General features: G+C 33.9%; 3 protein-coding genes across 4 annotated transcripts; 2 read left to right on the forward strand and 1 right to left on the reverse strand.

The window, feature by feature from the left end:
• The first annotated feature begins 3089 nt into the window (after positions 1–3089).
• On the forward strand, positions 3090–5374 carry LOC133288320 (L-type lectin-domain containing receptor kinase S.6). Its single transcript, XM_061486050.1, has one exon. It carries the CDS (start codon positions 3320–3322, stop codon positions 5372–5374), a length of 2055 nt encoding a protein of 684 aa, XP_061342034.1. The 5' UTR covers positions 3090–3319.
• A 2531-nt stretch (positions 5375–7905) lies between these two features.
• LOC133288338 (uncharacterized) lies at positions 7906–9473 on the reverse strand. The gene is made up of 3 exons (XM_061486067.1): positions 9344–9473; positions 8454–8663; positions 7906–8121 (listed from the first exon to the last, which is right to left on the reverse strand). The coding sequence occupies exons 2-3, from the start codon at positions 8655–8657 to the stop codon at positions 8017–8019; spliced, it is 309 nt and encodes a 102-aa protein (XP_061342051.1). The 5' UTR covers positions 8658–8663; positions 9344–9473; the 3' UTR covers positions 7906–8016.
• Positions 9474–9819: 346 nt separating this feature from the next.
• Positions 9820–13117, forward strand: LOC133288331 (PHD finger-containing protein 1-like). Of its 2 annotated transcripts, XM_061486062.1 has the most exons (7): positions 9820–9944; positions 10443–10528; positions 11357–11616; positions 11683–11731; positions 11827–12036; positions 12119–12246; positions 12345–13117. In XM_061486062.1, exons 1-7 carry the CDS (start codon positions 9903–9905, stop codon positions 12455–12457), a joined length of 888 nt encoding a protein of 295 aa, XP_061342046.1. In that variant the 5' UTR covers positions 9820–9902; the 3' UTR covers positions 12458–13117. The 2 variants fall into 2 exon arrangements, with proteins under 2 accessions (XP_061342046.1, XP_061342045.1); XM_061486061.1 differs by having other exon boundaries at positions 11357–11731.
• Positions 13118–22985: the final 9868 nt, after the last annotated feature.

Consider the following 22985-nt stretch of genomic DNA (forward strand, 5'->3'; position numbering starts at 1 on the left):
GAATTAATAATAAAATAATTTATAAAAAAATTAACTTCGTAAAAGTCTTGAATGAGAATAAATTTAAAAAATAACAAAAACTAAGAAGTAGAGTATGAACAGACATATTTGGCTTAACCAAACTAGGATCTAATCAATAATTGATATGGAGATTCCGTAAATTAATTAATATCAAGTTTCTTGATGTATCATTCCTCTTTATTTCTTACGACTCAATTAATTTAGTTTATTAAAAAAATAAACTTTGTGAAAGTCTTAAATAAGAATAAATTTAAAAGCTACAGTAAAAACTAAGAAATAGAGTATGAACGGGCATATTAAGCCACTCTGAATTTTAACCTAACTAGAATCTAATCAATAATTGATATGGAGATTCCTTAAATTAATAAGTATCTAAGTTTATTGATATATCGATTCTCTTTCTTACTTACAACTCAATTAATTTCTTAATTTAATTTTTTAAAATAAAATAACGATTTAAAAAGTCTCACAATAGGTCAAACATAACCTTTAATCTATATTCTCAGAGAATTAATGAGTACAATATTTTTTATATTTAAATTTTCAAAATTTATATATAACTAAACCAATTAATTTATGAATAGAAAATTCAAAGAGCAATGCAGACAGTAATCAAAACTATATTGAATAAATAAAAAGAAAATAAGTGTAAATTAATAAAAATCTAAATATATATCATTATTCATATCAGCTAGAAAATGTAATATATCATGATTTACGGAAGAAGAAAAAAATTATATAATTAATCCATTCTTATTTGTTGCATATCTTTTGCTTAGAGCTGTCATGTCATGATTAGGATTTTGTTGCATTCTTGAAAAAATGCAACTGATTCATTCTTGATTATGTTTTGATTTCAAATAATCTGTTGCATTTGGGTTAATTAATTCAGTTTTAAATAAATTATATTTTTTTAAGTTTATCTTTAAAAGTTACGTAAACTAATTTTAAATCTTCAAGATTAAAATAAGAGCATAAAAAACATATCATTATTTCAGGTAATAAAAATTGACGGAACAATATCTGATATAAGATGAAATAATGTTTCGATATCATAGGATAACTTAGAAGGAAAATTTGGTAATAAAAGAAATTGTAAAATCAAAGAAAAATTTGTTAATATAATAAGGAAAAACTGCAAAATCAAAAGGAAAATTTGGTGATAAAATACGGAAAATTTACAAAATCACCAAAACAAAATCATCATAAATCCTAAAATTATTTGGGCACTTCGGTACACAATAGGAAGGAATTTCTATATAAATAATTTGTCATCACAAGCGATGCATTACAAGAATCGTTGAGGCAACAATGCATTCTGCTGCTACTGATCAATTTTCGATGGCTAGTCAACTTAAAGAAGAAGAAGACAATGAAACAAATAGCAATCATGGAAATCACCATGCTACAACATCAAATCATGCAAGAGTGAAAAAAATGCACCCTTGCAAGTTTTGTAATAAGAAGTTCAGCACTGGCAATGCTTTGGGTGGGCATCAGAATGCCCATTGTAACATTCCAAGAGGTGGCAAGGGCAGGGAGTGATCGCCGGTGCGAAAGGGCACGAACAATGAGCGGCTCATGCCAAATCTTGCAGCTTGGGGGTTCATGAATGAATCGAATCAACACCCGAAAGAGAGAGATTTCAGAGACTGTGCTGGTATGGGACGGTACAGTTATGAATGACTTATAAGAATTAATTGGTACTACCTATACTAACAATATGCATCTACTTTTCGGTAGCTCGGATCGGAAGAACTCCACAGTTAAGCGTGTTTGACTTGGAGCAATTCTGGGATGGGTGACCTCTTGGGAAATTTTCCTGGGAAGTGTGCGAGTGAGGACAAAGCACGCTGAAAAGTCTCGTGTTAGTGTGTGGGAACAGTCGTTGATCCTTGCAAGTGGCCGGACGTTACACCCATAGAAAGAAGAGAGAAGCAGCAAAAAGCATGCCGTCACACCCATAGAAAGAAGAGAGAAGCAGCAAAAAGAGAAAAGATTTCTAGCATGTCGTCTGCTTCTAAATACTCACTTCCCAAATTCCAATCTCACCATTTTGGCTTTACTTCAAACCAAAGTCAAATTGGTAGCCCGACAGTAGGATCTCAATAATTGTTCGAGAATATGGAAAAATCTTATTCACTTTGTGTGCAACTCAGAGATGACTCATATCGTAATTCATGGCTGAGATAACAGATGATGAATCGTGCACAACCAACCATGCATCGGACAGGCTTGATGCCCCACGAATCAAATCAATCTGCTTATTTTTTCATGCAAGGAGAAAAATCACAAAGTTCAGAGCAACAACAACAGTCACAAAGATCTTGGAGTTGTACCGCAGAGGAGCTTGATTTTATTAGCAAGCTTGCACATAATAAGAAAAATTTTGATCAAGCAAGCAATTCTTCAAGGAGGCCTCATAATGAAAATACAGAGATGATTGATTTGAGTCTCAGGCTTTGAAGTCGTAAGGAAAATCTAGATCAATGTTGGGAAATTATCTTTAATTTATCAATTGTATTTTTTGTGGGGTAAATTAGGATTTTATTTATTTTTTATATTTAATGATTGTGTTGACATACTTTTCTTAATAATTTTTGTAGCATGTGTTTAATTCCCTTTATATATATATTTCAGTTATTTTTTATTTTTTTTTACATTTGTTTACTTTTCACTTCCATCCATGTTTAATTTAGCATTATTTTTATATATCAAATATCGAAAAGTGAATATTGATTGATTACTTTATATGATTTTATTTAAATTTTAGTAAAATAAATTAATTTGATTGTTAAGTTGGATCCAAGAATGAAGAACACCAACAATGAATGGAATATGAGAGTATAGCCCGTCGTTATAATCCGACTAAGAAAACAGAGAATTAATTAATTAATACTCTTAACAACGAAACAAACCCCTTCGGCGATCGATGTTCATTAAAAGCGCTATTGTTCAAAAATAAAAGGAACATGAAATGGCATCCAATTAGACTCAATGACTCACACGATTCAGGTTTTCTGAGTAATGAAGAAGTTTCTTGGCAGAATATGCAGAATCCAAAATAAAGTTGATGCTAGCCAAGTGATGAATGTGGTAAAAACTTTTTCTCTTAATTACCCTTACAATTTAGGGCTTAGAAGAAAGGATTAGGATTTAGGGAAAAGTCCCACACACACTATTTTCTCTGAGCTTCGAACGACAACAACTACCTACCTAACTGCCAATACTATGAAATCAAATTCTTGAATATTTGCCTCCATTAAATCCCAAGATTCTGAAGAATCTCCATTTTACAATGCGTTGTCATTCTCTGCTGCTATTGTGGATTCATTTCTTTCTCTTCATCAGCCTCAGTTTTCTGTCACTTTCTGTTTCTTTCTTGCCTTCAGAAAACGTCACCCTCTATGGTGACGCCTTCTTCGCTGACAATGCCATTAGTCTCACCAAGGAACTCACTTGCTTTTCTTCTTCTTCTTCTGGAATGGGAAGAGCTTTCTACGTGTACCCTGTTCGCTTTCTTGATCCTGTGACAAACTCCACTGCTTCTTTTACATGCCGCTTCTCTTTCTCAATCATTTCCTCTCCTTCTTGCCCTTCTGGGGATGGCATTGCTTTTCTCATAGCATCAAGCACCGACTTTGCAAGCCTCTCACGTGGTTATATGGGTCTTCCTGCACCTGTTTTGAACCAACAAGATTCATACTTTGCTGTGGAATTTGACACCAGTTTTGATCCTTCACTTGGTGACACCAACGGGAACCACATTGGCATTGATGTCAGCAGTGTCGTATCTTTTGCTTCCGTGGATGCTCTTTCTCGTGGAATTGATATCAAAAGTGGGAAACTCATCACTGCGTGGATAGAGTATAGAGATGCCATGAAAATGGTTCGTGTGTGGGTTGGTTACTCTTCAACTAGGCCTCCAACTCCCATTCTTGCTTCCCAGATAGACCTTTCCGAGAAGTTCAAGGAGTTCATGCATGTGGGTTTCTCTGCCTCTAATGGACAGGGCTCAGGTATTCACCTTGTTGATCATTGGCAATTCAAAACTTTTGGTTACTCCCTTTCAGTGAGTCCTATGGATTTGGTAGAAGAAGGAGATTGCTTCTTGTGTTATGCAGGGGATTCAACTACATCCACCCGGCACAGTGATGCACATCACAGAAGGAAAAGGATTGGGGAGATGGCTCTTGGATTGGGAGGCATAACAGCATTTGTGGTGTCAGCATTGGCAGCAGTGGTTGTAATCTGTGTTTTCTTGACAAAGAAAAAGGGTGTTGTTAGACAGATTAGGGATGGCCAAAGTTGTAGATTTCAGACATCAAAAGTGCCCACGAAATTGTCACTTTCAGAGATCAAATCAGCCACAATGGGGTTTAATCGAGATAGGCTTGTTGGGGAAGGTGCATCAGCAAAGGTTTATAAAGGATCTCTTCCATTTGGAGGAGATGTGGCAGTGAAAAGATTTGATAGAGCTAATGATTTAGGCTGTTTGCCCAATCCTTTCGCCACTGAGTTTGCTACAATGGTGGGTTGCTTGAGGCACAAAAATTTGGTTCAGCTTAAGGGATGGTGCTGCGAAGGAAGTGAGTTGGTCCTGGTTTATGAGTTCCTACCAAATGGGAGCCTCAATAAAGTTCTTCATGGAAACTTCAATTCTTCAATTGTCCTTTCATGGAAGCAAAGAGTTAATATAGTTCTGGGTGTTGCTTCTGCTCTTACCTATCTTCACGAAGAATGTGAGAGGCAAATCATTCATAGAGATGTCAAGACCTGCAACATAATGCTTGATGCAGATTTCAATGCCAAGCTAGGGGATTTTGGACTTGCAGAAGTGTATGAACATAGTTCTATTACTAGGGATGCTACTATACCAGCAGGAACAATGGGGTATCTTGCTCCTGAATATGTTTATTCTGGTGTTCCTACTGTGAAGACTGATGTGTACAGCTTTGGGGTAGTGGTGTTAGAAGTTGCAACTGGGAGGAAGCCTGTGGAAGATGATGGCACTGTGGTTGCTGATTATGTGTGGAAGTTGTGGGAAAAGAATAAACTCATTGAAGCTGCTGATCCAAGATTGATGGGAAAGTTTGATGCATTAGAGATGGAAAGGATGCTTCAGGTGGGGCTTCTTTGTGTACACCCTGACTATGACAAGAGACCAAGAGTGAGAGAAGCAAGTAGAATTCTTAAGAAAGAAGCACCACTTCCCTCGTTGCCTCCCAGCAAACCAAGGGTGATAATTAGGCCTATTTGTCCAAATGATACACCCGAAACACAAAATGTTATCGGAGATTGGCTCAGTACAGATGAGGCTCCATATTTCACACCTAGGAGTCAATTTAACTAGGACTTGTACATGGAAGTCCAGATTATTTTAGATTTTTGATGTGTGAGTAAACATTGTCTTCAGGGATCTAAGTGATAATGGGTCTTTGTAATGCTTTCAGCCACAAGAAAAAGTGCTTGTTACTTGTTTAATAACAATATCTGATTGAAATTGGTAACCAAGTCTTTTTGGTTTATGTCTCTTTGAAATCAATGACCATTTAATCTAATGTTGACCCATCTTTGCTGCTGCATAATTTTTTGCAAAACGGTTACTGAGCCCCTGGTTTTGCTGATGTCTGAGATGGACATTTGATGAGCATAACATCAATGGACATTGTTTCAAACTTGTTATTAGTCAAAAGTTCAAAAGTCAAATGTAAAACAAAATTCAATCATTTGTTAAATAAAAATATATAAATATTAGTGAAAAACTAAAGAAAGCGTTAATGAGTTGTACAAAAATACAGACTTTTTTATTTTTTTTATAAAAAGCTATATTTATGGAGAATTCTTATCTTAGAAAAACATATTCTATTCTAAGTTTTGGTGACTAGCTGACAAGAAACTAATGAAATGTCAGAAATCAAACTAAACTTGTATAGACTGCATGCATCTAGAGATTCAAGTGGGTGAGCAACAGGAATTTGGGAACTACCACTGAATTTAAAGATGAGATCTAAAAAGGTTGATGAGTCGCATGGGAAAGATGTATGAATGTGTATGACCAAAAAGAATGAAGTAAATTTCCACTTGCTAGCAGTATTTAGAGAAACTCTGGAGCTGGCAGTGACCGTTGCTAGTAATGGTGACTTCTGATATGGTATCTATTTTTCAGTACGCATATTACAATTATAGGTCAAAACACTTTTTCAATGTGATTCCAGTATCTGTTGATTCTTATTTGTGAGTCTTGTGTCATTAAATTATCATAAACGAATACCATTAATTGTTGCATCTGATCATTACCATTTTGATGTGCAGGTTTAAGTACTAGCTTCCAAGTTATCTAACTCTATGCAGAGACTATATATGCCCAAACTAGGTATCATTTAAGAATGAATAAGACATATTTAGCACTTTTGTGAGAGGCATATTGTTAATAATGTTGCAATTTCCCTGTCTGCATCAAATAACTTCAAAAAAGTGGATGAGAGATGGTAATATTGTTAATACTGGGAGTGCATCATATTGTTAATATTTTTCTGATTTCAACTATATTTAATTATTAGCATTTTATCCTCAATGTACACATTCATAGTTTGATAATCAAACTACAATAATCTGTCACTTCTTAAACGGCAGAGTGAAGTGGCCTCACCCAATTATTTTTTTTTTTATATATTAACTTTAATTATTTTTTTGAGGCAAGTAAGTTTTCTTGAATATTCCTAAAAGCTTTGGATCTTTAGTCCAGCTACGAGACTGATCTCGAATGCGAGGCAAAGTCAAAGGATTAAATTCTTATACCTCTTCTAAGATTGACATTGATAGGAATGAAAATGAAGTCCTTCCCTACCCACTTAGCTCTACTATTATTGGGCTACCTCACCAGGTTATCTAATACAACAATCAGCTAAACCTTGGTTTAAAACGTTTTCAATGAATTCACATGAAATGGTACTAAAGCAAATCCAGGCACCCTGCAAAAAATAAATAAATGGGAAAAGTAATACATATTATTATTTTAAGTTTATCACTCTCATTATTTGTTTGATTATTGTTAAATTAATTTAAAAATAATGGTTAAAAAATTTAAAATCAACAGTTAAAAAAGAGAAAAAAAAATAATAACTGTTAATTTCAAATTAATCTAACAATAGCTAAACATGTATTAAGAATTAATAAGTATAACTATTCTTAATAAAATTGAAAGGTTTTGGACAAATTAAAAAAGAAAAAAAAATTCGGTACGTTGATCACAAATAGGTGGCTACATAAATATCCGCGTCTCCCAATTAACGTTAGAGGCATAAAAAACCAACATATCTACAGCAAAGATTTTCAAATCCAAGTAGATCTAATACTGATAAGTGCCACGAAGTATAACGGGGTTTAATATTGTTAACCTAGTAGGAAATAAAATTTTCTTACATATATAATGTATAGGATTTATATTTTTTTTTACTTTACTCTGTAAGATTTAAAAGATTGGTAGGGTTTGTACTTTGCTCTGTAAGATTCAAAGATTTAAAATAAATATTCAAAGAAAAGATATTCAAAGATTCCATAAGATTGCGTCATAACTCATGAGTAAATGTATTTAAAATAAAGGAAAATTTCAAAAAATCCCATGTAAGTTTCTTCAGAATCACTTATCCCTCTCCGAAATTTTTAATCATTTACCCTCCTATCTAAAGTTTTTTTATCATTTACCCCCTAATTTGATTTTTCATCCAAAACTATAGTTAACAATGTTAATTATTTTATAAAATACCAAAAGTACCATTTAATTAAAAAACAAACAACATTGTTTGTCGATGGATATTTAGGCATGGGACTACGAAACTGATTTGAACCATTATAAAACTCACCTGAGAATTCACGGTCAGATTCCCAATCACCACGAAGTGTGTCTAGGGAGCAATTCTTTCACAAACCCATCAATTATTATCGGAGGTTGTGGTTCAGTATGTAGCTTAACAAAGCTTCCCGAATTAGTATTTAGAATAATTTTACAATATGCACGACTAACTTCAAATTGCCGAGCATGATCCCCAAAAATAGTCTTCTTTGCTTTCTTCCTTGCTCGGTATAGCTGCTGAATTCCTACATCATATCCAACATTTTTACTTACTCTATTTTTCAATCCACTCATTTCTTCCTTCGGGTTGGATCTGAAATCCTCTAATAATTTTGTTGATAAGTACTTGGAAGTAATAAGACTGTTTGAAGCTTGTCTAGTACATGTGTGGATGGGTTTTCATATTTTAATTTGAAAAGTGTTCTCTCCACCAACCACCAATGCATGTACTAATTGCTCTTACGAGAAATTTATTCACACATGTATTCAAACCCACGAGAAATACACCACTCCTTCAATGCATCTTAAAATTTATAAACATCACCAAACTCCATTCCATGTGCCAATTCAATCTTACCCCATCAGTGTCTTCATTTATAATTTCATTCATTTTGTCCTCATCCAAAACATCACCATCGAATATATCATCTGCACCCCAATCCTTTCCACCATCTTCAAACTCAGCATCATCACCATCTTCAAACTCAGCTTCATCATCATATTCAAATTCAGTTCCATAAATATGTTGTGATGATGGAAGACCTATATCATAGTCATCCATTGCAATCTGCATACCAAACAATATATATTTCTCAACTTACTTTTTGTGATGATGCAAAAAAAAACTGCAAAAATATGTTGTGATGATGCAAAAAAGACTGAAAAAATATGTTGTAATGATGCAAAAAAATTGCAAAAAAATAATTGAAAAGATTAGAGAAAAAGAATACTAAAAGAATAGACAATTCTTCACGACTTTCATATAGAAAGACGCAAATGCAAGGTAAAAAAAAAAAACTTCAATATAGAAAGACGCAAACACTACAGTTGGCTTCGTCGAACTTCAATATAGAAAGGGTTGAGTTCTTCACCAAAAGAAAAAAAGAAAGGGTTGAGAAAAAAAATTAAAATAATATTATAGTGGATTGATGCTCTAAAAAATTCTTTATGCCTAATTAGAATAATATTATATAGGGAAAACGTTCCAAGAAGGTATTTCTTGTAATATAAAGATTCTTACTATAATTTTTGAAATAATAGATGACTTTATCTATTAGCTTATAAATACTGCATTTTTCTAATATAAAGATTCGTCGAACGAGATGCTATTTTCAGAAATCGAATACATGCAGAAAAGGATAAATGTTTCCCTTGTATCTATCTTTTAATTTTTCAACACAGATTTTTGTATTTGTTTGTCTTTCCCAACACTGAAACAAAATCAAGTTAGGGTTTTGATTGACAAACCTGAAATTGCTCAAATGATGTGTGCACCGGTGGATAAGGATTCGGTCAAATCATTTCGTGTGTGCAGAGAAAAGGAGAAGCCAAACCGACGTAGGTGTGAAGCTCAAGGACTATAGAAATTTGCAATTGGAGCAACAAAGGCGATGACAAAGAGAGGATATAGCAACAACTCTCAACACATAAACACCGTCAATGTTTTTTTTAATTAAAGGGTACTTTTGGTATTTTATAAAATAATTAATACTGTTAACTGTAGTTTTGGATGGAAAATCAAATTAAGGAGTAAATAATAAAAAAACTTTAGATAAAGAGATAAATGATTAAAAATTTCGAGAAAGAAGATAAATGATTCTAAAAAAATTTACAACGACGTTTTTGAAGTTTTCCCTTAAAATAAATTAGGTGTGATTCTCTGTATCAAATTGCCGGATTAGTGAATAGATTAAAAATAAATATTGTATTCGAGCTTGGGCTTTGATCTTTGTACTTTGGAGTTGCATAAAGCTAAAGGAGTGGTAGGTTTTGTACTTTTCTCTGGAATCTGACCTTTGAAAACCTAATGAAGAGAATTCGCTCACAACACTCTCAGTCTAACACAATGGTGGGTGTCTCTCCCTCTCTCTCTCTCTCTCTCTCTCTCTCTCTCTCTCTCTCTCTCTCTCTCTCTCCCTCTCTCTCTTTCTTTCTGTCTCTTTCTCTCTCTCTCATCCTGCTGTTATGTTGATTATGTTTCTTGCATAAGGTTTTGTTACAATTATGCATGTTATAGATTGATGATGTCACTCAGTCATGAACCTATCCGTGTTGTCTAATTTGGATTTTCTAATTGATGACGATATATTGAATTGAGCAGAAGAAAAAATTCTTAATTTTTTGTAGCTGCCATTGCAAAAATATTTATACTCTTATCTCTGGCAAAAATATTGGATCCCAGAATGGGGCAAGTTTTTTTCAACATTTTGGAATTGTTCTTTTTAACCATACATTGCTCAAAAGCAAAGGCTAGTTATGATTTAGAGCTTTTGTATGCATATTTGGAGTTGCACTTTTGCTCTTATGAGTTATGAACCATTTGTGTAAAACTTTATTCGTTTTGTAGGATACTGTTTGTCTCAAGTGTGGCCACGAAGGTTTTCCGGAGACATTGGTCTTCTGCATGAAGTGTGAGGCTTATGCTCTGCATAGGTACTTATTGTTTACTATCTCTTTGCATTCTTGGATGCACTTTTAGAATGTTCTTGTCATCAATACTTAACTGCAGATGCCACTATCTCTAATGCCATTTGTACATTCTTTAAAATTTCTGTTTGAGACTAATAATTGGAGTGATACTCACTGCTTGATATTAATACCCTGCCCACCTGTTTGAGTATAATACCTGTTTGAGTATAATCTGTCGTGTTTTTTTACATTTATCATATCTTACATGATTTTGGATTTTAGTTAAAATTCATTCCCCAATAAACTCTGACTAGCAAAGGTAGGGGTGAGGGCAATCATTGTGCATAGCCTTACCATTGCATATTTGCAAAATATATGTTTTCTGAATTCGAATATGTTTTCTGAATTCGAATATGTTTTCTGAATTCGAACTCGTGACCTTTCAATCACAACGAAAACAGTTTTACCACCGTTCCACCCTCTTTTTATATTTTAGTTAAAGTGCTTTTAAAATTATGATTTACTTCTGTAGTGGGCTTTTATCATCAGTACATAGCTGTAGATGCCTCTACTTTTTATTGCCATATGGACGTTCTTAAAATTTCTTTTGGTATTGAAGGTGAGACTTGGGAGTGTACCCATTATAGTTGGGTTTGGGTTAACCAAAGGATTACTGAATAGATACACAACATATTTTTTATTGCCATTTTATTAGTACCCTGAACTTTAAATCAAATCTGATTTTTTCTCCCATTCTTTTGTGAATAAAAAATTTGCAGTTTATAAAGTTGCAGTTTCATCTTCTTCAAGGCTTTAATTGGCCTCTGACTTCTTAACTTTACTTTTTTTCAGGTACTGTTTGGACGGGCCTGTGATTTTTATTGATGATGTTTTTTGGTCTTGTGAGGATTGTGAACGAAAGGTAGCACTACCATCTTCTCTTCACCAATCTACACTTCTCTCATCTGGAACAACTGACTCCATAATTTTGGTAAACAATGCAATCCAAGCCAAAAGAGAACTGAAAAGCTGCATAAAGAGAAAGAAGAAGGCAAAGGTCCTGTTATCTGATAGTCGCAATTCACCTGAGATTATCAACTATGAAGAAGCAAGTGAGTTTAAAAATGAGTGTGGATCAATTCCTAGAGATGCAGCTAATGATGATTTAAATTGTGTAGGATTAGATTGTCATGTTGATGCACAGCCTATTGCTAATCCAATCTGGAGGTATGAAATTTGTTTTGCTACTTTCCCTTGAAATTGGTAAACTTCTATAGCTGTTGTGGTGAATATCATCTGAAGTTGAATTTTCTGGATAATAGGGGAAGGTTGAACGTAGGCCACAAAACTATTGGACTTCTTGCCCATTTGTCCAATTTAGCATGCTCCAAAGTTTTGGGGGAGACAGAACTTTTCCCAGAGGTGCTTCGTGCAGATTTGTTTTACAGATCCGAGGTGTGGCCTAAAAGTTTCAACAACGGGGGCCCAACTGATGAGAGCATTGCTCTTTATTTCTTTCCTGAGAATGAAGGGTAATTTCTCCGATAATTTTTACTTGATTTTACTGTGCTCTTTCTTTAATTTGGTATATTCTAAATATTACTTTCCCTACAGAGCCGAAAAGGTGTTTGACATGCTGGTTTATGACATCATTCGCCTTGAACTTGCCATAAGATTTGTGGCTGAAAATGCAGAGCTTTTAATTTTTCCTTCTACTGTGCTGCTGCCAATGCAACATTGGAGTGAGTTTTGTTTATTCTAGCTTTTCAGTGGCACATTCCAATCTAATTTGTTTATAGAACTTAAGGATACATTTTAATTTGAGTTATCCTTTGGGCAGGATTTCATGATAAGCATTACTTGTGGGGTGTCTTCAGAAGAAGGCAAACTTCACTTGAGACAAATGATGCTGTGTCCAGAAAGAACGCGGATCTTGTAAAGATCTTAACTTAGCTTAACATTGGTCCGTCGAATACTTTGAGTAATAATGGTAGCTATGGTTCTAATGGTTAGTACTCGTGTGATAAGCATGATCTGAATTTAGAGTGAAAGGAGGATGTGATGAAATTAAGAGTTGGAATGACTAGTACTCTTTTTGTGTTTTCATTGTTTAGGACTGATGCTTGAATGTGTTCTAAAAGCCCTTCTTAACTGCCTACACGGCGGTAGCCATTTTGTACCAGTGTTGATTTGTTAAAATTTTGGTCTACCTATAATGTTTATAAGTTTAAAAGATGGATTCCCTGGGTTTTTGTTTGGATCAAAGTATATAATAATGTGTATAAATAGGTGGAAATTGTGCAATATACAGTTTAATAGGCTATTACTAACTGATGGGCTATGATTAGTGGGCCCAAGTTCAGCAATGCAAAAGAGTCCATAGTAGTTAGTTAGAGGAGAGAGATGATGTTATATAAAGTGATTTGGGGGTGGGGTTTTCAGTATGCATGTATTCAGAATTGGTTAGTGGGAATTTGAGAGACCTCTAGGGAACTCTTGAGCCTAGGTGTTTGGTTTGAGGGGGAGTTGAGGCTTTCTTGGGGTTTATTTTCTGCATATTAGTGTATGTAAAAGAGGCATGACCTCCATTATCTCTATAATTTCAATGTTATTTTTCTGGTTCTATCACTAACTCATCCCAATATATGTTAGGGAATTTATCATGCTTGGTGAAAAATATATGCAGTGGTAAGGAGAACTAAATCTACCATTAAAATTTAAATTAATTAAATTTAATGAAAAGAATCCAAAACACCCCCTGGCGCACGCTCGCACATGCAGAGAGAGAGAAAAAAAGAAACTGAGTAGGAGAATTTCTTTCTTTCTATTTGTGTTATTTAATTCCTAATAAGCTTTTTTCTCGTTGGAGGGGAGAAAGGTATTGATAAGAATTAAAATGCAGCTCCAGTAATGTAAATATTAATAAAAAAAATCCCCACAAAAAAAAATTATAAAAATTATGCCATGCTTATAATTCAGTTGCAAAATCCAAACGGGATTAGAAAATTCAGTTTAAAATTTAATAATTTTTCAACTATTTAAATATTACAAAAATGTATGCATACCGAATAACAAAAGTGACATGATATGGTAGCGATGATGTATAAGAAGCCGAATCCAGAAGTGTCATAATATTTTGGACCAGTCATTTGGCAGAAATTATTTTTAGCTCCCCTTGGGATTGGATGCTAGCTTTCATTTTCACTTGTATGCTTGTTCCTTGTGCAGTTTGCTAATATATGTAGCTTCCATGTATGTGTCTTTATATCAGAAAAGAGAACTCATGTGTAAAGAAAATCTGAATTTGAATTATGAAAAGTATGTACAATTACAAGCAGCTACCAAAATATATAGGAGCTGAAATACACACTGCAAAGAATAACAGTTACAACTGTAAGCAATAACAGAAAAGGTAATCAAGAAAGCTAGCCTAACAATCTAACTAATTTATAACAAAAAATGGTTATTTATTCTCTGATGATTAGTGGCACATAAATACACCAAGGAGATTGCATGAGGAGAAATTGGTGCCATTGTATTTGGAGTGATATTTGGTTTTGGATCCGATGTTGGGCTTGAACTGACAATCAAGAAAACCTTTGATCCAATTTATTTCAGCAAGAGAATCCCCAAAAAGAATAATATCGTCAACGTAAACAAGAAGAACTATAAACGAAGTAGCAGAGACAAGGGTGAACATGAAATGATCAGCAGTGGTTTGCTTATATCCAAGCGAGATAAGAGTTTATGAGAGGTTGGCATATCACTGCCTACTTGCCTATTTCAACCCATATAATGATTTACGTAGCTTGCACACGAGATTTAATGAACCAGAAGGAACCGAAAAACCCTGAGGAAGCTACATATACACGTCTTTGCGAAGGTCACCGTGCAAGAAAACGTTGACATCTAACTACTCAAGGTGTCACCCTTTAATGGAAGTAACAACAAGTAAAGTTCTTACAAAGGTTAACTTCGCGGCTAGGGAAAAATAATGAAATAATCCACCCCTTCCATTTCGGTGAATCCTTGCGATACCAAGCACGCCTTACAGCGTTCAATGGAACCATTAGACCGATACTTTATCTTGTATACCCATATATCCTATGGGTTGTTTCCCTTCAAGTAACTCGACCAACGACCAAGTATCATTATGAGAAAGTGCAGATAACTTAGTCTGCATCGCCTTAACCCAATTATCATGCTTAACAACTTATGTGTAAGTGTCAGGTTCAAAGAGTTTGTAAAAATTAAGACAAAAGTGTTTGTAGGGAGGAGAACAAGAATCATATGATAAAACAGATGATATAGTATGAGAAGTATAGGGAAAAATAGGAACAGAGGTGCCTGGTGTTGACGAGTCATGCTAAGCAATTGAAAGACTATGGTGATAGTCCATTAGATAACGAGGTGTGGTGCAAAGACGAAAGGAACATCAAAGTTGAGGATTCCTAGATGATGCAGATTCCAAAGGTGAAGGATGATCATGTGCCAATGGTGTTGTTGCATTCATGGACATATTAGTGGGCGTATCAATAAGGTTGGAGTGATGTTGTTGAAGGATAGATTGGATAGTTTGGGTAGAAAAGAAAATATCTGGTTGAGGGTTAAAGTCATAAGGTAAAATATAATGGTTGTGAGTGGTGTAGTCTATGGTGTCGAAGGGAAATTCATTTTTATAGAATATCACATGTTGAGAGACAAAGATTTGATGTGATGATAGATCATATAGGAGAAAACCTTTAGTGCCATCCTTATAACCCAAAAATACAGACTTACGGATCTTGAGTAGTTCGATTGGCTTTAAGTGTGGAAGCATAGCACATCCTCCCAAAGACACAAAGATGAACCAGAACAGGTGGCTGCTGATATAGTAATTCAAATGGAGATTTGTTATCAATTGTAGGGGAATAAGTTCTATTAATGAGATGGGTAACATGAGTTACAACATAAGACCATAATGATAAAGGCAGTGAGGCTTGAAAACACAATGCTCTAGCAACATTGAGCAAGTGTTGATGTTTTCTTTCAACCTTAGCATTTTGCCGAGGTGTTTCCACATAACTTTTTTGGTGGATTACACCCTTCTGCAGAAAGAAATCTCTTATAAGGAATTCAGATCCATTATCACTACGAAACACCTTCACAGTTGTTTGAAATTGATTCTCAACATGAACAAAGAAATGTTGAATGTTTGCCCGAGTCTCTCCCTTATTTTGCATTAATATTGCCCAAGTAAATCTTGAGAAATCATCAACTAATATTAAGAAAAATCAATAACCATGTATTTTGCGTGCTAAAGGGTCCCCAGATGTCTCCATGAAGTAAGTCAAATGGTTTTGTGCTTTTAGTTTGACTGGAAGAAAAAGAGAGACATTTTTGTTTTGCTAAGTGACAAGTGTCACAAGGGTATACATGAGGTGATGAATGAATAAAAAGGAATTGAGATGACATTTTATTCATGACTACATCAGACACATGCCCTAACCGTCTATGCCATAACAATGAGACATCTGTTACATGAGTTGATCTATTAGAACTACATTTATTCAATCCTTGAATTGCATTACTTATCCTCTCGTCATAGACTATCACATATAAATCCTTCACTTGCTCAACAGTACCAATTATCACCTGGGTTGGAATCTGTTTAATATGATAGAAATGACCATAAAAGGTTATACAACAATTAAGAGAATCAAGTAATTTGGTTACAGATATCAAATATACATGGAAATTTGGTACATAAAGAACATTTAATAGAGTTAGTGTAGGTGACACAACAACTGAACCTGAAAAATATGACATGACACATGAACCATTGGGTAAACTAATGGCTATAGGTGTAATCTTTCGAAGAAAAGAAAAACTCGAACTGAGATAGCTAACATGATCAGTGGCACCAGTGTCAATGATCCACTGTGTGTGTGTTATACTTGTGAACTTTGCATTAGTGTAGGAAACACGTGCAATGTTTGCTATATATGCAAGTTGAGTTGTGATAGTGTTAGGATTTTGAAGGAGTGAGACAATATGCTAATATTGCTCATATGAAAGTTGAGGATGAATGTGAGTATTTTAAATTGGTTGAGCAAGATCTATTAAAGCATTCTCATTGGTGGTAACGTTGGAAGCACTATTAGCAGCATGAGCATCTGAATTCCTCGAACGATATCCTGGTGGATAGCCGTGTAGCTGATAGCAAGTCTCTACTATATGGTTCAATCTGCCACAGCATATGCAAACTCTATTTCCATAGGTTGCTCATCCTCTAATACTCTTTCCACGACCCCTGTCATTCTTTTCTGCCTTCTGATTAAAATTCCTTCGTCCTCCATTTGTACCTGCGCTATTGTTAAAGGCAACAAAATTCTGAGTAGGATTAGTTAAAACTCCATTGCTAGACTTAGATCCAAACTGCCTCTCCTGCTGGGCAACCATAGAGAAGGCTTTGTTGACATTTGACAATGGATCAATCATCATAATTTGTGATCTAATAGACGAGTATTAGTCATTGAGCCCCTTTAGAAAACAGATATTATGATCTTTGTCGCGATAATCACGCATTTCCAGCATTGCTCCACTATCACAAGAAAGATCACACTCACAAATAGGAAAAGGTTTCAAGTTCTCAAGCTCATCCCACATGGTTTTGAGCTAAGTAAAAGAATTCACTTACAAATGGGTATAAATTTATCTATTTAAATCTTTCAAACTTAACACATTGACTTTGAATATTTTTACAATAATATTTATCATTTTACTTTTAACTTTCGGATAAATTTGTCTACCCGTATTTGTACTCCTTAACTATCATTTTTAACTTGTTGGTGACTTTAATTCATCTAATTAGACTTCTCTTCTAATTAATTCTTCATTAATTATTATTATTTCTTAACAATTCATAAATTTATAATTTATAGACTAGGGTCATTATAAGTTCCATATTGGCTAGAGATAAACCAAGTGAGAATCATATAAGTATGAAAAGACCTACAAACCTATAGTCTTAAGATTTTGGGTTGAGATGTCGTGTCGGTCTACTATGATTTGTCATTTGGCCTATTAATAATAGAATCATTTATAAAGGGTTTTGGCTCCCCTATACCATTTTTAACACATATGATGGAGAGGTTAATAATGTTATAAATTTTTCAGTAACTGCTATGCACTAAGGCAGGCAAGTTTGACAGCATCCATTTCTTACAAGTATTATTGTGATAGATATTGAGACTTCGCAAATGAAATGCTTTGTAAAGCCATGTTCTGGTAAAATAAAAATGAAAGTAAATATTATTTTTAGTTCTCAGCAAATTTTACGATATCCGCTTTAGTCCTAGCAAATAAAAAAATCATTCGTGGTCCCTAAGAAATTCAAAATGGACCAATTTAGTTGAAATCGTGGTCTCTCATAAATTCAAAAAAGACCTACATTAGTCCCTCAAAGGACTAAAATAGAACCACTTTAAATTTCTTAGGGACCACGAATAGCCTCTTTATTTGCTAGGGACAAAAGCGGGCATCGTAAAATTTGCTGAAGACCGAAGATGGTATTTACTCTAAAAATGAAAGGGAAATGATATCTCCGGGCTTAGTTTGCTTGATGAAAGAAAAGATGCATGATTAGTAGGTTTGATTAAAAAATAATAATCTGAATAAAATTGATATTATAGATAATCCAGATAAAAGTGATTACGTGGTCCTCCACAAATCCAGTGATAAATGTATTAAAAATAGGGTTCATATTTTCTTATGTTGCATGACAGTATGAGAGAAAAAAAATAGAGACAAATTAAATGTAGGTCTCACATTTTATATTAAAAAATAAAAAAATTAATTGGCACTGAAAATGAACTTTCTGCATGAAAAAATTTTGCTCTTCTGTCGCATGTTGCAGGAGAGCATGATTTCCGTTAAAAATATAAGTATAAATAATAATAAAGGACATAATTCCATTTTTGTTGTATTAGGATTCATTATTTAAATTAAGATAAATTACATTCCATTCTTCTCTTTAATATACACAAATGATTTGTTTTTAATATTAAAAATAAATTTTGTACATGAAAATTTTCTAAATAAATCTGTTAATTGCCGCGAGCTCCTACGATTTTCTCCTTTTAAGACTCTTAAACACAAGTATTACAATTGGTTCATTGTTTCGCAACTATTTCGATTTGGTGTGAGTTCCGTGATTAAGGCTTTAAATTCCTCCCAAAGACGATATTGGAGAGAATCGAACATGTACTCTCACTTTTTCAGTTTCCTTGCGCCAACTGAACTACTATTAATTGATTAACATAAAAAAATTATATTAATTAAACTGAACAGCAAATTAAAATGAATCACATCACATTTTCTCAAACCTATTAAAAAACTAAATCATTTGTTCTAAACTGGTTTAAAAATCACCCCATCAAACCAAACCATGCCCACTCTTATTTGAAACTTAAAATAAAACATAATTTTAAATAAATTTACTTTGAAACTTTGAAATCTTCAATTTTAAAAACTCAAAGTAAATAATCAGAATACTCAAAACAAGACAATAGTGACGTTGAGAGTTGAAGAAATAAGAAAGCTGCCATAAGGAGTTCGATTAAAATAAAATAAATCATAGAATACTTTTTCAAAATAGATGAGAGAATAATGTAATTTAAACCTTTTTTTCTAAGAAAAGAGTGTAGCATTTATTCTTTAATTTATTTACATTATTATAATAGTAGAAAATAATTCAACGAAGATAAGGCTTAACGCCAATATAATGTATAACTTTCTTATTTTATAATAATTTATAGGATCTGGTTTTTAATCAATAACGCTTAAAATTAAGTTACCACCGCCGTTAAAATTTTTTCTTTACTTTAATTTTAACGGGAAGCGCCGAAGCGCATGTATCTGGGTGGGAAAAACGAATAAATAAAATATAAATAGATAGCAGGATGAGTAACCTCTGGGCTGGGCTCCTTCTCCTGAATAACATGTGGGCTGCATAACATTGTTCTACAATTTAGAAACAATTGAAACACCAAACTGAGTCCACCAGTTGATATATAGCTCAAGAACTTGAAGAAGCAATGGAGCATTTTTTTAAGAGAAGAATAAATCTTATATTGTAGGAGAATTCTAATCTCATGTCATAGATATATTAAGTGTGAGATCCACCTATTTAAAACAAAAAATATGAGTGACACACACTTTTATGGTGTGTGTAAGAAAGATTTGTCTTCTCATGCAACATGAAAAAAACAAACTCCTTTTTTAATGATGCATCGCAGCATATGTATGGGGGTTTTAATTTAACGAAGTTACTGTAGCCTAGTCTTGAGCATAACAAGCCTTTGTCCCTTGGGCTAAACAAAGTTTGTTCGGGTGGATCAAGATTTGGGGAGAAACACTTCAAAGTTGTGAGTATTTGTCCTAATGTATAAAGGGAGAATTGTCTTAAAAGAAAACGTGCAGGATTTGATCCATGATGTTGTATTGGGGTCATTACCATAGATGCTAATGCCAAAACTGCAGCAGAATCGTGGCATCCCAAGTGTTACATTCATGGACCACCATCTCCTTCGTTCTTTATCCCCACTTAATATTCTCTCTTCTAAAACAAGTACATTCATAAAGAATAACTGTACATGTTTCACCCTATTAGAATTGTCAATAATGTATTTTTTATTTTTTTTTTAACTTCGACAATGTTACATGATGGAGATTAGTTAAATTAGGAAGGGAAAAAAAAGCTCTTTTAAATTAGAAAGCACCGAAACATGTATTTTTAAATTAGAAAAAAAAAAAGCTCTTTTAAATTGTTGTTTATAAAAGTAAGCAAGAAAATTGTGTTTATTTTTAATTTTAATTTTAATAAATTATGAAATTCAATATATTTCAAATTAAATTAAATATTAACATATATTTACTTGTTTATTTTAAAATGAAACACATTTTAAGAGAATAATATCCCTAATTACAATCATATAATTCCATCCAAGCACCAAAACCTGAGAAGACACCTAGAAAAGTAGTTTGCAATTAGATCACTGCCTTAATGGTCCCAAAAACCAATTTCGTTTTCATGTCAAAGAGATTTGTCGTGGGCCTGAAATAATCAGGAAAAAAGAGCAAAAAAACATGCGAGGAGAATTAAAATAATCTTCAAATGTACGGGCTTGAGTAAAGAGCAAGTTTATCTAACTTTTTCTTGGACGAGTGCAAGCGTCGGTAGCATTACTAGTTGCGAAATGGACCTAGTTTGATTCATACCATACGAGAGCATGAAAAAGGTTAAAGTAACCTACTCACGTGGTCCTTGCACACATGCCCCCACCCAAAAACCAATAAAACAAAATAACTGCAAGTCACTTTATTCAAAGAAATTTAAGTAACTTTACAGCGGGCTTGCCTCCATTACCACTATAGGTACATGAGTCTCTGAAATTGATTGTGGCTTTAATGTACCAAGTATTACACTATATAAGCCGTGCTATATCAGGCAATATGCTTTTCATAAGGATCAGATCGCCTACAGTATTTTTTTTGTTATTGGTGGCAGTGCAAATATATGTGTTATGGGTTATGGTGATAATAATGGAAAACCACATAATTGTATGTAACAAAATGTAATCATAGAAAATTAGAATACAATATGCCAAATGGGTAAATCGCAGAAAATTAAACCTGAGCCTAGTATTTATAATGTATCTTAAGACAATTTTGCTCCATTAACATTGTCTAAGATTCGTGGACAAATGTCTTCTAGGATAGAATAAATTATCTTTGTTTTGACGGTGGCATAACCAAAAAAAAATTATCGACGGACACAACAAACACTTGATCAATCGCAGACAAAGACAATAAGTGAGAATTAATTTTGGCAAAGTTTCGGTAAGAAGTCAGGAAAACAAGATATTTGAATTTACTAAGTACTAATATATAAGAGATAAACGGTCACTAAAGACACATCAAAGAGGTGCGACTATCTTAAACAAAGAGACACGACTTTTCAAAAATAAAGAGACACAATTGTTCGAAAACGAAAAGACGCGACTCTTCCAACTTCTTATTCATCACAATTTATACAACAATCCCCCCACGTGAATAAGAAGTTTATCCCCCTTTACCATTTGCATCTCGGGCCAGGTGCAATCTACAACTGATCAATAAGTAACAACTGCATCGTGATCGGCGAACACATTGATTTATAACCATCCTATTGAGACCTATTGGGTTTATGTGGTCAATTGATGGACGTGATGTCTTGTAACCGTCGACCTTGGGGTGTAAACCAAGACGATAGGAAACACGCCATTGTTTCTCAAACGTGGTTGGTCCTTTATTTGTGTTCGCTTTGGCCATGGACACCTCCTGATTCTGTAAGTGTATTAGTGGATATGACCTTGTCATATTCTCACATATATAGAGTGTCCGCAATAATCAAAATATTAATGAACTTAAACTCATTCCTTTCAAAAAAAACTATACATTAACTCTTTAGTTACATCTTTAATTAACGGATCCATAATAACACCACTAGAGAGTAATTGTCTTACGATATCATGTCTCCAATACATATATATATATATATATATATATATCGAGACTTTCCATTATATATAACACTCCTTACAATTCTGACTGCTACCTCACTATCATAGTGGATGCACTTAGCAAATACTGATTTTAGCCAATTCGAAATACCCTCAAGGAAGTTACAAAGCCACTCGGCTACCCTACCAACTCTATTAAAGGCAATCAATTCTATCTCATGGTTGACCTTGTAATACATGTTTTCTTAGATGATTTCTAAGACACAACACCCCCACTAAGTGTGTACATATACCCATTTGTGGACTTGGTGTCACTAGAGCTAGTGATCCAATTTGCATCACTACATCTTTCCAAGAATGCAAGATACTTCAAGTAATGCAAAGCATGGTCTTAAGTATGTTCAAATGACTCGAGATACATGTCACTTCTCTTTAACTATTCCCATTTGGGTTATGACATGCATAGTATACAGTAGCATATTCAACATATATCTTAGCTTGACTAATATTTTCGAAGAATTCCTCGATATTACAACCATATTCACATGTATTTTCAAGACCTCGGACTGATACACAAGAAATTGATAAGCACTATTATTAAGTGCATATCAATGAACACACGTCTTAGGTTTGATCTTAACCCTTTTCGGTTTCAGAATCGCGACCCTCGCCAAATATCCCCACACTTAAAGATAGCTTAAGGCAAGTTTTGTACCTTTCCACATTTCATAAAAGATGTTCATTGTCTTCTTATGGGGTACTCTATTTATCATGTAATTAGTCGTTAGAAAGGCTCCGCCCACATATTATGTGGTAAACTAAATGCCAATAACATTGCATTCATCATTACTTTTAACATCCAAATCTTCTTCTCCACAATCTTATTAGATTGCTATGCATATGAGCAATCATTTGGTGTGTAATACCACACTCTAAAC

This window comes from Gastrolobium bilobum, unplaced genomic scaffold (assembly GCF_033153095.1).
Source record: "Gastrolobium bilobum isolate Gb01-03AN ecotype WA unplaced genomic scaffold, APGP_CSIRO_Gbil_v1 utg2831, whole genome shotgun sequence".
Taxonomy (NCBI): Eukaryota; Viridiplantae; Streptophyta; class Magnoliopsida; order Fabales; family Fabaceae; genus Gastrolobium; species Gastrolobium bilobum.

Coding starts and splice junctions, on each gene's coding strand:
- LOC133288338 (XM_061486067.1), bottom strand. CDS start 8,657: ATGGATGACTATGATATAGGTCTTCCATCATCACAACATATTTATGGA. Junction 8,122..8,453: donor TAAATGAAGACACTGATGGG/GTAAGATTGAAT, acceptor GATATGATGTAG/GAATTCAGCAGCTATACCGA.
- LOC133288320 (XM_061486050.1), top strand. CDS start 3,320: ATGCGTTGTCATTCTCTGCTGCTATTGTGGATTCATTTCTTTCTCTTC.
- LOC133288331 (XM_061486061.1), top strand. CDS start 9,903: ATGAAGAGAATTCGCTCACAACACTCTCAGTCTAACACAATG. Junction 10,529..11,356: donor GAGGCTTATGCTCTGCATAG/GTACTTATTGTT, acceptor ACTTTTTTTCAG/GTACTGTTTGGACGGGCCTG. Junction 12,247..12,344: donor GCTGCCAATGCAACATTGGA/GTGAGTTTTGTT, acceptor TCCTTTGGGCAG/GATTTCATGATAAGCATTAC.